A 14,771-nucleotide genomic window follows, 5' to 3' on the forward strand; every position below is an offset into this window, starting at 1 on the left:
TGTCACACATGCTGCAGAAATGTGGCCTGTGCTTGAAGTGGTTGTGTCAAATGTCATGTTGACAATTGACTCTGTACAACGTCAGGAACTTAACAGTTCAAGTGTTAGATTAGCTATTTTGTTGCCTGAGCTTTCTTTGCCACATGGATATATTGGAATGCCAAGTAGCTTCAAATTTTCTGCATTTCCAACCACTACACAAAGCCATTCTTAAGACGCGTTCTTATCAGTTAAAGAAATCATCAATTTTGAGTCCCAATGAAGAGTTGCCAAGTCTGGTGCAACCCATTGTTCTAAATAGTCTTCTGCCAATTGCTGAACAATTTTTCTCTGGGATCTGTCTGCAGTAGCATAAGAAGTAGACACATTAGAACTGTTGCCCTGTGACTCTTCAATCAAAGCTGCTGTAAATGTTGCTTGTTGAGCTGCAGGCATATTCAAGTGATTGCTAAAGCAACAAGTCTGGGATGTTTCAATATATCATGAGGAATAAATGCAGATGTCCTAGTGTGTGAGGAACAGTGATGGCATCTTTTACTTGTCTTCGGAGTCTCAAAATTCATGTCACATTCACCTTCATCGCTAATATCTAATAGGCTTTGAGTTGCTCTCTGTTTCTCTTTAACAGCTCTTCTCTGTGCCAATTGCTTTCGCACTTTACGTTGAATCTTTCACATAGTGAATTTTTTCCACTCTGGCTAGCTGATGTAGAAAAGCTTATTGCGAATGCTGAAGATATAGTATTTCTCCTTTCACATAGCATTTATCCTGCTTACAACTGATGTATTTGACCTGTGTTCCTTTGGTATCGCCCTAGGTTTAGCATTTTCCTTTAGCAGTTGTATGATGTGTTCACAAGCTTTGAGTTCTGAAATCATTGGAATATTTGCTTTGCCATAAAATACCACTAGTTGGTTCAATACTAGTCTTGCTGCTTCCCATTGAAAACGGTTTACGTTAGTGATTTTATTTGAAACATTTGTGTGGTATATCATGCAACGAGTACTTTACGTCTGGTTGGAAGGCAGGCACCAGTGATCACTGCATCTTCAGGCGAAATAGCTTCACATAAACCAAATATTGCAAGGGATTTCCTTGTACCTTTGGATTGTGAATTGGAAGGAGATACCATTACAGGTCATACTACTGAAAAAATAGGTAAGTTACAGTTAAGGTAAGTAGTGATATTTGAAGGTAAAAAAACCACCACAAGTACCACTAGCCATTAAAAGTAAGTTGGTAAATAATAATGAGAAGTTATTTAATGCTACTAAATTTCCCTATTATCACTCATGCTATGAAAAATGATAAAAATTAGTAAATATGTAAAATTTTTATTATACAATTAAACAAGATAGTTGCTTACAAACTGATATATTCAAAATAACAGGAAAAAATTCCAGATTTTTCTCTCATAAGGAAGTCCAAAAATATTTAATTCAGTCAAATGCAGACAGCAAGGATATAATAATCAAAGATATAGTATTATTAAACTAAATTAACATTATTTCAAACTTGAACATGAAAAACTGTTGAAAAAATTAATAACAGTTTAAAGTCTATGATAGGTAAATATGAATTTTTCAAATGACTGGAGGACCGCCTAAATGTTAATATAAGTAAGAAATATTTTATATTATACCATTTTGGCCCAAAAGTAAACTTTTTTAAATGGGTACAAGGATATTTAAAAACCTTGGGGTGTTTGATGCACCCTAATATATATATATATATATATATATATATATATATATATATATATATATATATATATATATATGCATATATATATATATGCATATATATATATATTTATATATATATATATATATATATATATATATATATATATATATATATATATATATATACAGGGTCATCCCAAGGAAGGAGTAGGAGGGGGGGGGGGGAAGCTGCCCCAGGCGCCGCGGCCTATGGGGCGCCGTGCTGAACTTTTTTTTTAGCCGTCTTCAGAACTTCATAAAATATCTTTACTATTTAAAACCTTGGATGCCCAACATTTTTAGTCATTGACTTTAATGGATATTTCAGGTTGTGTACATATGCAAAGACCTTAGGTCCCGAGAAAAAGTTTCTTTTTTACTTTTTAGTCCATTCCAAAAATGTTGCTTTTTTAAAAATTTCTTTAAATATATTATATATTTATTTACTTTTTTAGTCCATTTAAAAATTGTTTTTTTTTAAATTTCAATCAGTGTATTTTTTTACGATTTCTTTTATTTACACTAAACTAAAGTTTGTTTTGATAAGTTTTTTTAACAATTTCTTTTATTTACGTTAAAATAAAGTTTTTTTTGCGTTGTTTATTTTAATTACTTTTTTAAAATAATTTTGATTATTAATGCTGAACTCATGTTTGTTTTGGGCTGATAATAAAATAAATAAACCGACAGGACAACTGACATTATGAAGAGTTTATGTTTCCAGAAACGAAAACAAAGTTTTACACTGTTAATTTGAATATTTTTTTATAAAAAATGTTAAAAAACCTATAAGGTTCTCAGAGAAAAAAAGTTTGCCAAGGACTCTGAAGCAGCCCATGAAGCTGTTCTAAGTAAAGTGCCAAAACTAACACATTCTTTTCATTCTCCAAGTTCTTTACAACCTTGTGAATCAAACATTTTGTGTGATAAAAAATCCTTAAAATCATCTTGTGAGACCTCCACTCTGTCTCAATCTAACAAAGAGGAAGATAATGCGAGTAACTGTCTGTTGTATAGTTCAACATCTTCAACTAGTTTTGCTAGAAATACATCAACTTGGACATTTGTAGCCAAAAATCTCAAAAAGCATAAAAAAAAAAACAAAGAACCTGAATGTAACTTAAAGCCTATAATAGTTAAAACAGATGATAGTTTTACAATTACAAAAGATTTTTCGCACAGAAGTGACACTTGCAGATTCTTATTTAATGAACCGTCCACTTGGCCGAACGGCTGGATGTAAGAGAGAGACTGCATCATCAAAGTGAATCCAATACTTTTCTTGAAGAGCAATAAAAATTATCCTAAAACCAAAAAACGCTATTTCTCAAATGAATTCCAATACGAGGTAGCAAGAAATGACGAACAAGTAAGAGGAGATGGCTTATATACTCTCCTTCTCATCTGTTTGACCCAACTACAAATTCATATTTTGGGAAAAAAGAACGTTTCGACAACTGGAAAAAGTTCACGAAGCAAGTATAAAGACATCTCCATCTCATTTCAGGTGTTATGACAAGTGGATTGAAATAACAATCAAGATAAAAATTGAATAAGCTGTTCATCAAGGTCTTATCCAACAAATTAACAATAAAACAGAACAGTGGAAAAGCATTCTTAAAAAAATAGTGTCAATGATTTTGTATTAGGTGGACATAATATTGCATTCCGTGGAAGCTCATCAAAGCTGTACACCAAAAATAATAAGAACTTCCTTGGTCTAATCCAACTACTTGGTCAATTTTGATTCAACTTTGATGGCACATTTACAGCAAAAAGATGGAGAATGACGCTCACAAATGCTAAGTAAAGTTTAATATAAGTTAAGTTAATATTTAAAATGAGGTCATTAGCCTCTTAGCTTCGCATGTAAAAGAAGCTATTGTGAACGAGATAAAGTGTTAAAAGCATTTTTTAGTTATTATGGATTGCACTCCAGACCTTAGTTGAAAAGACCAAACTTCTCTAACCGTTCGCTATGTTCATAAAGAAAATAAAGCAATAGCCATTGTCCAAAATAGTTTTATCAGATATGCAGTGTGTGATGAGTCGACTGGTAAAGCTCATTCTAACCTTCTAATTGAAGAAATAAAGTATTGTAGGCTAGACCTAAACAACTGTAGAGGTCAAGGCCATGACAACGGGTCTAATAAGGTTGCAATTTGAAAAGATGTTCAAACTGGAATTTCAGCAAAATATCCACAAGCCTCATTTACACCCTGTGGTTACCACAGTTTGAATGTAATTATATCAGACGGGGCTAAATCATTTGGTGAAGTCTATATTGCTGCACAAAAGAGTCATTCAAAAATTGTGTTTTCTTGCCCCTAATTGACACAACTGAATTGTTTTTAGAAGACAGAATGAACAAGTTCTCTAAATACAAGTCAACGTGGGAATTCTATTTGATCTGAAAAAACTACCACCAAAGGACAAACTTAAAGAGGATTATAAAATGTTACAAGAACACCTGACTGTGAAAAACATTTCAGATATAAATGGGGAAGAACTATACAAAGAAAATTAAACATGTCAGTTTGATAGCTACTGCTTTTGACAAATGGTGGCCAAGAAAACACTATTACCATTAGAAGCACTGAATATACTAAAAACACCAACAGAAAAGACCTTTTTGCTAATCTGTGGAAAGCACTACACATATTGCTGACAATTTCAATGATAGTGGCCAGCACTGAATGTAGTTTCAGCAAATTATTAATTAAGTTAATTAAAACCTAACTACATAGGGGAGAGTGGGGAGAAATAGTCCATCATTTTTACTTTTTTAATAAAAGTTACATAAAAGCATAAATAACAACAACTCAGGGATGTTTATTATATTTCTCAATTGAGTAATCATTTATTTCAAAATATAGTCTATAAAAAAAGTAAAAATCATACATAAGAAAAAAGAACTTTGAAAAATGTGTTGACATTGAATTTATTGAACGCTGTAGCCCATGCCAGTGATGTGGCTTCTGGCTGTCTGAGTGAAAGTTCTGGATGGCATCTTATAAATCCAAAAAGCCACTCTCTTCTGGTTATTGAATTGGTGATCCATGATGCAGGGCATTTTATGTTTTTTACTGTAGCCATTTCAAGGGCAAGAGTAGGAACATTTTTTGTTGTTAGGCCATGAAACATATTTGAGCACCTGGCCAGGTATGTTGCTAAACAATTTTCTTGCTCTGCAGTAAATATCAGGCTGTGCTGATAGTTGGGACACAGGCTAGTTCGTTTACTTTTTGCCATTTTAATGTTGTTAATCAGTGTTGATCAGGCAATGTTAAATTCTTTTGCCGCTTGTCGAACTGTCATGCCCTTTCTTAACAGCAGTTACAGCATCTATCATAACTGACTCTGGCACTTCACCTTTGTCAGTTTTCCTTATGTAAACTCGAGGCATTATTACCTGGAAAAAAATATATATATTTGTCATTAACTATGTTTTGACTTTTAAAAATCTAGATTAGACCTAAAGCTAGATCTACTTAAAATAGAACCAGCATTAACAATTAACAGATTTATTACAGTAAAGATAAGACATACATCTATATAGATTGAAAATGCTAATTATAAGCATATCATCCCAAGAGAAATCTACTGCCAATCATGAATCAAATGAATGGGGAGAAACGGACCTCTTGCGGACTATTTCTCCCCACTGGTACCTGAATTGGTTAAAACACTATCAAATTATTATTTATTGAATTTGTAAGGCAAAAGTTATAAATTATTATAAGGAAATGTTGGTTTTACAATAATACAAACTTACCTTGAATTCTGATGTAGATCCAATGAAATATAGATGTGCAAATTGGTTAAGAAAATACTTGTTTTGTGACTGAAAAATTTCCATATGCAAATAAAAAACGTGCATAAGAATTAAGGAAAAGGAAATGGTTTTTTAAAAACATCTCATGCTACTGAAGTTTTTTTATTATGGTCCAAAACAATATAATCCACTAGTTTTAAAAATAGCAGGGGTGTCCATTTCTCCCCACTCTCCCCTACATCATGTATTTATCTTTTAAGTAGATTGGTAGGTGGTGTAAGTATTAGAGAATTGGTGGCAGCAAAAAAAGTTTATATACATGACTATTACTAAAGGGAGGGGGTACTACAACTATGTTTGCCCTGGACACCATCAACTCTAGAGACAGCCCTGTATATATATATATATATATATATATATATATATATATATATATATATATATATATATATATATATATATATATATATATATATATATATATATATATATATATATATATGTATATGTGTATATATACATACATACATATATATATATATATATATATATATATATATATATATATATATATATATATATATATATATATATATATGTATATGTGTATATATACATACATATATATATATATATATATATATATATATATATATATATATATATTATATATATATATATATATATATATATATATATATATATATATATATGCATATAGTTTTAAATTTATACACAAATGAAAAAATCTTGTATTATTACAAGAAATTATTCAATTTTTATTTGCTCTTGGATACAGTTATTAACTTTTCTTTCAAGAAAAAATATGAAAACTATATATTTTTGAATAGCCAGGATAATGTTGCGTTTAAAAATAATAATACTTACAAAAATTACAGATTTTTTTTTTTAATTTTGGCCAAAAATCAAGTTTTTCAGACCACAATGCATTGACATGATTTGCTGCTGCTGTTATTGATTTTGCTTGATTTGTTTGCATTAAAGTTTTTGTTGTTTTTTAGCTTACTTTGCACTGTCAGAATCTTTCAACCTCTCAAGTACTCTAGGTTTATTGAGACACCCCCCTATCAAACATTAGTAGATCTACACTTTTTTTTTTGCGTATGTATATGTGTATGTTAGATGCGAAACATATGTTGCACAGTTGCTGCAGGCAATTAGTCTGATTACAATTGTTTTTCAATTTCCAATTTCTTATTGAATAGCTGGAGTTACTTTAATGTTAAAAGTTGGCTGCAAGCGAGTTAATATTGGAGTTGACTTTGGGGCTGATTCTATACTTTATTATATATTTCTATACTATTTTATTTGTTAAAACTTTGTTTAAAACTTTACAGCACATTTTAATATGGACTTGGTTTGTTGTTGTTGTTGTTATTGAAGGTTTTGTGAGGTTTATGTATTAAAGAATGCTGATGTTAGATGTTGGTGTAGATTCAGAAGGCTGTGACTAAAACAGTGTAATTACTGGTGCTGGTAGTATTGGCATAGATTTGACTGAAACAGTGTAATTACTGGTGCTGTTAGTATTGGCATAGATTTGGGTAGTTGAAATGATGAAGACATAATTTAGTATTTTTACCTTTTGTTTTAACTGCATTAGCAACATGCAATTTTAACTGATAAATTATATCGATTTCAAGCTAATAAATCATATTGTCAAATATTTGCGTGCATGTAAAAACATTATCAGAGTTTAAAAATTCTGCCTGCAGTTTACTTTTTTGATAATTTTCTGAACTTTGTCTCTGCATAAATCTGTTGAAGTAATTTGTGCCAAACTTTGCTGACATGGCAACAAATACCAACACCTAATGGCTGCAGAACGTGTGATAAACAAGATGGTTAGTAAACAACAAGATTTTTTTTAAAACGCAAATAAGTATGATATAATAGGTAACAATAGTCATATCTATTACATCCACTATTTTACTTTAATATGCTTTATTCTATATAATGGTTTAAAAAAAAAATTCTTCAAAAAAAACAAAAAACAAATAACAAACCAAGTTGTTCAGCTTTTTTCTGTGCAGCTGTCATTGCTTTTAAACTAGCTTGTGCACCTCTACCTTGCTCTTTTAGAGAATCTGTCATTTTATTACTTTGGAGTAAAGTGTTGGAACCTATAATAAAAATTATAAGAAAACAAATATTAAAAAGAAAAAATGTAAAATGGTGTATTGTAATTTTTAAATAATATATTTTATGAACTAAAATATTAGTATATTATTAAAACTTACCAATTCCATTTAACTTGGAAGTCACCAAAGAAGTGGTTGTTATTGGAGTAGAAAATGTTGTTGGTGGAAAAGAAGACTTGGTTGTAGACAAAGAATTGTAAATTGTTGACTTCTCATTTGAAAAACCATTTACTATTGCAGCTGTTGAAAGTCGTTCAATGTCACCGAATTTTCTTCCTTAATACATATATACTTGTGGAACATTAAATAATATAAATTATTTAACATATATTTTTAAAATCTTTGAAATCAGAAATTTCTACATTTAAATAATCAGATAACCTTGTCCCAATCAGCATATAACTTTTTTTGTTATTGTTGCTGCTGATAATATTATTTAAAAAAACAAATTGTTAAACTTAAAATTGTTAAAAGCAATTGTCTGAAGCCAAATTTAAGACTTTTTATTGATATTTAAAGTTATTTTTTTTTCATATTTCTTAATTTTGAATATTGCCATATTTTTTTAAACATAAAAAAACGAACTCACTTTGGTTGCTTTTAGAATCAATGTTATACAGTAAGTCAAGAGAATTGTCTTCATTATTAGTTGTTGATCCTAAAAATAAATAAAAACTTTTAAATATAGAAACAAAAATATATATAGAAAAATTAAAGTATAAAGAAAAAAGACCAACATCATATAATTGTGTAAACAAAAACTGCTAGAAGCATGAAATAAAAAACTGCCAAAAAAGTGAAACAAAAAAACGTTAGTAAAACCAAATAAAGAATTACAGTTAAGGTGAAACAAATTATTGTTAGAAGAATGGAATAAATTTTTTAGAAATAGAACAAAAACTTGCTAAATAAAACGGAACAAAATCGTTTTGAGTGTATTAACGAGATCATTTTGAGTGTATTGATGATATTTAATTCTAACTTATAATATTAGAATTGAATTTAAAAAAAAACAGAATCCAAAATCTCTTTTATTCAACACATTTTTGAAATGTTAAAAGCTGTGATCAAATCATTAAAACAAAATATTATTTATGTGGTCATATAATGACATGTCATCGCACACCTTCCTGACCATGACTGGTCTTATAACTTAATTATAATTCATGATCAGATCAAGATCAGATTCAAGGATTTTCAGTTGATTTGATTTTTTAATTAATAAAATTTTTACAATCCATTTTAAAACTTGGAAAAAAATAATTTTATAAACTATTAAAAAGGAACAAAGGAAAGAAAAAAAAGTTAAGCTACTTAGTTACAAAGAAATAAAGATAAAGAATAAAAACATGCAAACTATCGAAAAACAAATAGATTGTTAATCTAATTAAATAAACAAATTAAATTTGTTAAAATAAAAATAATAAAAAGAATTAAATAAAAATAATAAAAATATACTCTTTTCAAGAATTTCTGTAATTCCAGAACAGTCAGCCTCCAGTTCCATTTTAAATCTACCAAGTTCTTGATCAAGCTTTCTCAAGTGTCTATCAACCTGAGATAAAAAAAAATATTAAGCAAAGATGTTTGAACATAATGAACTTTAAAAAGAGAGAAAAAGTATAATTTCTTCTAAAAATCCTATAGAAAAACATGCATAGTCTGGTGCAAAATCTAAGCACATGGCTGTGTCTGTAATTTGGTGAAATAATTGGTTATTAAAGAGGAAATTATTGTTTTTAAAAATAAAGGATGCTAATTCTATAATGAAATTGGTTGTAACTCGCTCAGGTATTAGGTTTTTATGTTTTTAAACCCAGAATTTTAATGCTTCTAATTCAAGGTCGTGTGGAATTGTGATCTAAAGGTTGACAATGTCACATGTTAGTATAATATTATCTAAATCCACTTTTCTTGGAAATTTTCTTAAAAAATCCCAATCATTTTTTATATAAGTTTTTTGTTTTCTGTACAATAGGAGATAGAATTAAGTCCGGAAATTGGCTCAAATGTGATGTAGGTGAGCCAATTCCTGCAATAATAGGTGAACCTTTTAGATCGTTTGGTGGTTGCCTTTTAGATCGGTGGTTGCATTTCAATAAGTAGGTTAGATTAGTAGTTAGATTCTTGGACTTTTTTGATAATTTCTTTACATTTGTGAATTTTAAGAATTACATAAAAATTGCTTGATTTTCATTCAAATTGTAATGTAGCCTATTTCATTTTGTGTTAAGCATTTATGTTTACTAATCATTTTTAAAAGATTTTTGAAAACTAGTCTATGAGAGATTAAGTTCGTTTTTGACAAAGATAAATGATTTTGATTGACAAGCTTATCGCTGTAATATGTTGAGTCCATCACAATTAAACTGCTACCTTTGTCTGCTTTTTTAATTACAATAACTTACATTCCTTTCAGCTCAAAAAAAAACCTTCAATCATAATATTACACTATCGTAGAATAAATTTATCACCTACTAGATTCATCATTGTCATAGTGTTTTTTTTAAAACTTAAAAATCCTTTGTTTTGTGAATGATTATTGAATTTAGAATGATGTGAATTTAGATTTTGAATGAATAGAATGATTATTGAATTAAGAACAAGTATCAGTCATTGATACTAATTCTAAATTAAATTGCATTAAAAGCCATTATGTATTGTATTAAGTAATTTAAATTTAGCCATTATGTACTGCATTAAGTAGCCATTATATCATTATTGCAATAAAATCTAAAACTAAGAAAAAACCAAAACACCTAAAGTTCTCACAAATTTGTACAATACCAATATTTTTTGGAAAAAATGAGAAGATGAAGGAAAGCATGCTCTAAATATGTAACAGGATACAAACAGTAAAATGCAATAAGAAAATAAATAAGTAAAGAAAATAAACATATTTTGTAGCTTTAATAACATTAAAGCTAAAATGACAATAAACACATGCAAAATACTAAAATTTGAAACTAATAAAAATAATTTTTTTTTTTTTTGAAATATTCAAATATAGTGTACCTATCTTTGTACAGGACAAAATTAATTGTAAACCAAAATTAAGTTCACAAAACACTACAAATAATAATAAAAATAAGACCTTAATATTTAAAAACATTTTATATCATATATCACTGCAACCATTTTTCGAAAAAACCTTAAAATGCTTATTAAAAAAATAATTGTTAGAAGAAACTCCTTGTAAAACGTTTTTTTATAAATTTTTATAAACTTTTTCATAATTTTTCAAAAATATTTATTCAATAATGATTGCAGGCATCTAAATTAGCTTATTTTGTAAAAAAATCAATTTTGACTTTTTTTACCTTTTGAAAAACAACTGCAGAAAAGTTAGTATAAATAGCAATAACTAAGTTCACAAAAAACAAATTAATTAAAAATAAATGCCTTATATTTGATCAACATAAATCTGAGAACATGGTGTCATGGCCTGACGATGTCGAGAGGTGTCACGGCTTGGATGAATTAACATGGAATCTCCCAAAAGTTAGTTTTCAGTAGAAAGCCTCTCTAATCAAATAAGTAATTTAAAAAAAGTCTAAATTTTTACAACGACATAAAATATTTTTAATTGGTTTATGTTATGGTAACATATTATGTTATGGTAACACATTAACTTACTATTCGCTTTTCACAATTATAATAAAATTAACGTCAAGAATCAAGATTATGTTAAATTAATATTTGCAACTCCTTCTCCATGGTTAATTCTGAACCTTGTTAAACAAGGCAGCTGTGCAGAAAAACAGGTTGAATGTGGTAGGGTTGCAGAGATGTAAGGTAGACCTTGAACTTCTTAATTGTAAACCAAGTATTTTACTAGTAGACCACTACCATGTTTATTATTATAGTGTATTACAGTATGTTATATGAATCTGTTATTATTACATTTTTGTTAATTTTAGCATGCTAGTTGTTTGTTCCAAGGATAATTTATAATTTTTTAAGATAATTTGGAAACACTTGTTTAGCTTACAAAAACTTTTAATTTTCAAATTATTTAATAAATTAAACATGTTTATAAAAACTTTTAAAATTTTGATTTTTTGTTTGAAAATTAAACTTTATAATTATTTTTTAATCAATTAAAATTAAAAAATATAATTGATATAACTTCTGATGACTAAGGGGCCTACTTATTATTTCAAATTAATCACTTTATTCAAGTTCAAAAAAGCTCAGCAATAACTAATTTATGAAGTGGTAGGTAATAAACTTCTCAGAATCAGCAATTTTTCTCAGAGTTCAAAAAGGTTCAGCAATAACTAATTTATTCCATCAGATACAAGCTGCTTGCGCTTTACCTGCAATTATATTGCAATTTATACCTGTTATGCAACAGTGAGCTTACAATCTGCAATATTACTAAACCAATTAACATTATTTGACAAAAACTATAATGATCTAGTTGCCATTATAGATTAAGTCAAACAGTTTGGTCAATTTAATCAAAATTAAAACACAAAAAAAGCATAAAAAGGAAAACAAAACAATGGAATACAAAAAGAAAATTAATAAATTGAAGCAAAAGCTATTTCCCAATTTTTTTCCTCCTGATAACACTTAGGTACATAGGTAAGTAGTTAGAGACATGCATATGCACAGTGGACTTGTGGAAATAGACAAACAATAAATCTGTAAAAGTCAATTAAGATTATTTTGAAAACAAGATTTAGGGGTAAACTTAAAAAAACCGTTTTTAGCTATTTTAAAGTAAATATATCTACAATTAATATAAAAAAAACTATAGAAAAGAAATTCACCTGAGATTTACTTTTATAAAATATTTGAAATTGTTTATGGAAAAGATATTGTGAATACTTTATTAAAAATTACAAATAATTTTTACAAAATTACAATATTATGTGCAAATCTATAAGCATAATTATGTTGGAAATAACAACAAAAAAACAACAACAATAAACAATTATTTCAATGTTTCAAAGTTATTCAAATAATTCATTTAAATATATATATAGTTAAATTATCATTTAAACACCTGTGAAGACAGTTGTTTGTTGTTGTTGCTTGTTGTTTTTTTTGTAGATATTTATAACATAACTAGTCAATTCAGGAATGTCTATTTTAAACAATCATTTACATACATTAATTTTATTTATTTTGAGAAGTGAATTTGAAGTGAAAGCTGAGGAAGCCAAAGAAATATAGATATTAGGCATACTTAATAAGTGTTTATGTTAATACTTATTAAATATTAAATTCAGGAGCACTTGTTTCACCTTTTTTTAGCAATTATTTACATTTACAAATTCTATTTATTTTGGGTGGCAAAGTTGAGCCGGGAATGCTAAAAAACATACATTACCCATACTTAACAAATATTAAATTTAGGGGCACCATTAGCACCCGTTTTAAATAACCAATTGACATTTATTTTATTTATTTTGAGAAGTGAAGTTGGCTCCAAGAATGAACCACAAGATAACTAGCTAGGGTTTCTCATTTCCCGTAAATTTAGCATCCCGGGATTCCTGGTGTGTAATTTATTTATTCCGGGATTTCCCGGCATAATTTTTAATATAATAACAAGCGGTTTGATTTGTCACTTAATCGAAAGCTGAATTTTTCCCATAAATAGACCCGTGGCAGAAAAAGCTCTTTTCAATTCAATTGATGTCAACTTGATGGTCATTAATGTGGAGTATATTCTTTTTAAAGTTTTGCTACGCTTTCCAGTAGCTTTAAAAAGTTTGATTTCTTTTGTGAGGTTTTTTAAATTGCTAATGTCTTCTAGAACTGCTTTTTCTACTTGTTTGATATTACAAATAGTCGCATCCAATTTTTGTTCAAGTGTCAAAATATTTTTGCCAAATAAATTTGGAGCAACAGGTTGAAGTATTGATGGGTCAGAAACCATGCTTTTTTATCACGACTTTTACATTATTTGATGAAGTAATGTAATAGTTGAAGTAGCCAATTTTTCTTTTTCAGCTTTATAAGCATATTCAAAATGTCCCAATCCATCTTTTATTGTTTAAGCTGCACCAGACATTGCACCAGATTGTTGTAATTGTAAGTTGTAGGAGCTTGATCTGCACAGGCCGTGAATGCTAACTTCAAGTTTTCATAATTATGTTTATCACCAGTAAGCATAGGTATCAAAACTCTCTTAAACTGTCTCAATGAATTTTGTCCAATTTCTTGTTCTTAGGGGCACACTATACCTCAAAGAAGTGATAAAGTGGCAAAAACTTCCAATTTAAAATTTAATTTATTTTTTTAAACTTTTTTTTGTACTCTACATATATTAGTGATATTTATTTTAGTGATATGTTATATATATTTGTAAGAAGTTTTAGTTAATTAAGTGTTAAGTAAGACTTTTAGTGTACTGTGAAATTCCATAAATTTCCCAACATTTTTGTTTACATTTCAAAATGATGTTCAAGGTAAAAAAAAATATGTTTTCTATAAAACAATGTTTGGGGATCATTTTATATCTAATAAAGAAAAATTTTTATGAAAAGTGTTTGACACTAATCAAAAATAATATAAAAAAATCTAGCTGCACAAAATTGCACAATTTTGTTTAATTTGAATTTGAAATTTCAACTCAATGTTGAAAAATAATAATTTGAATTAAATTTTTCTAAAATACAGTTTTTATTGTGTGTATCAACATACTATTAATCTATTGCATATTTGTTATACAAATATGCAATAGATTAATGTAACAAAAGAGTTTGTTTTAGTTTGAATATTAAAAAATGTTGACTTTTTAAACTTTTTAATTAGTGTAATCAAACATAACGCACACATAAACATGTTTGTGTGCATTGTGCCTATTATAACTGCGCGTGAAAAATATTTTTATTAACAAACTTAAACTCTTTGACCCAATAAACTATTATTTCAATAAATAACATTGTTTGTTTGGTCTATTACTTGACAGAAATCAATTTTGATTTTTTTGCAGATTACGCAGATTACATAGTAGTAATAAGTAATAGTAATTACTGTTACTTATTACTGCTCTGTAATTACTGTTACTTATTACTACTACGTAATTACTGTTACTTATTACTACTACGTAATTACTGTTACTTATTACCAATACGTAATTACTGTTACTTA

General features: G+C 28.1%; 1 protein-coding gene across 1 annotated transcript in view; it reads right to left on the bottom strand.

Annotated features, from left to right (window-relative positions):
- LOC100215100 (inhibitor of growth protein 3) overlaps nt 1–14,771 on the bottom strand; it is a 49,840-nt gene that overhangs the window by 13,733 nt on the left and 21,336 nt on the right. The window contains exons 4-7 of the mRNA XM_065818458.1: nt 9,120–9,216; nt 8,251–8,319; nt 7,761–7,937; nt 7,527–7,643 (exon numbers count right to left, since the gene is read on the bottom strand). Of these exons, the coding sequence (XP_065674530.1) occupies nt 7,527–7,643; nt 7,761–7,937; nt 8,251–8,319; nt 9,120–9,216 (460 nt within the window). The remainder of the gene's footprint in view (nt 1–7,526; nt 7,644–7,760; nt 7,938–8,250; nt 8,320–9,119; nt 9,217–14,771) is intronic.

This window comes from Hydra vulgaris, chromosome 14 (assembly GCF_038396675.1).
Source record: "Hydra vulgaris chromosome 14, alternate assembly HydraT2T_AEP".
NCBI classification, from domain to species: domain Eukaryota; kingdom Metazoa; phylum Cnidaria; class Hydrozoa; order Anthoathecata; family Hydridae; genus Hydra; species Hydra vulgaris.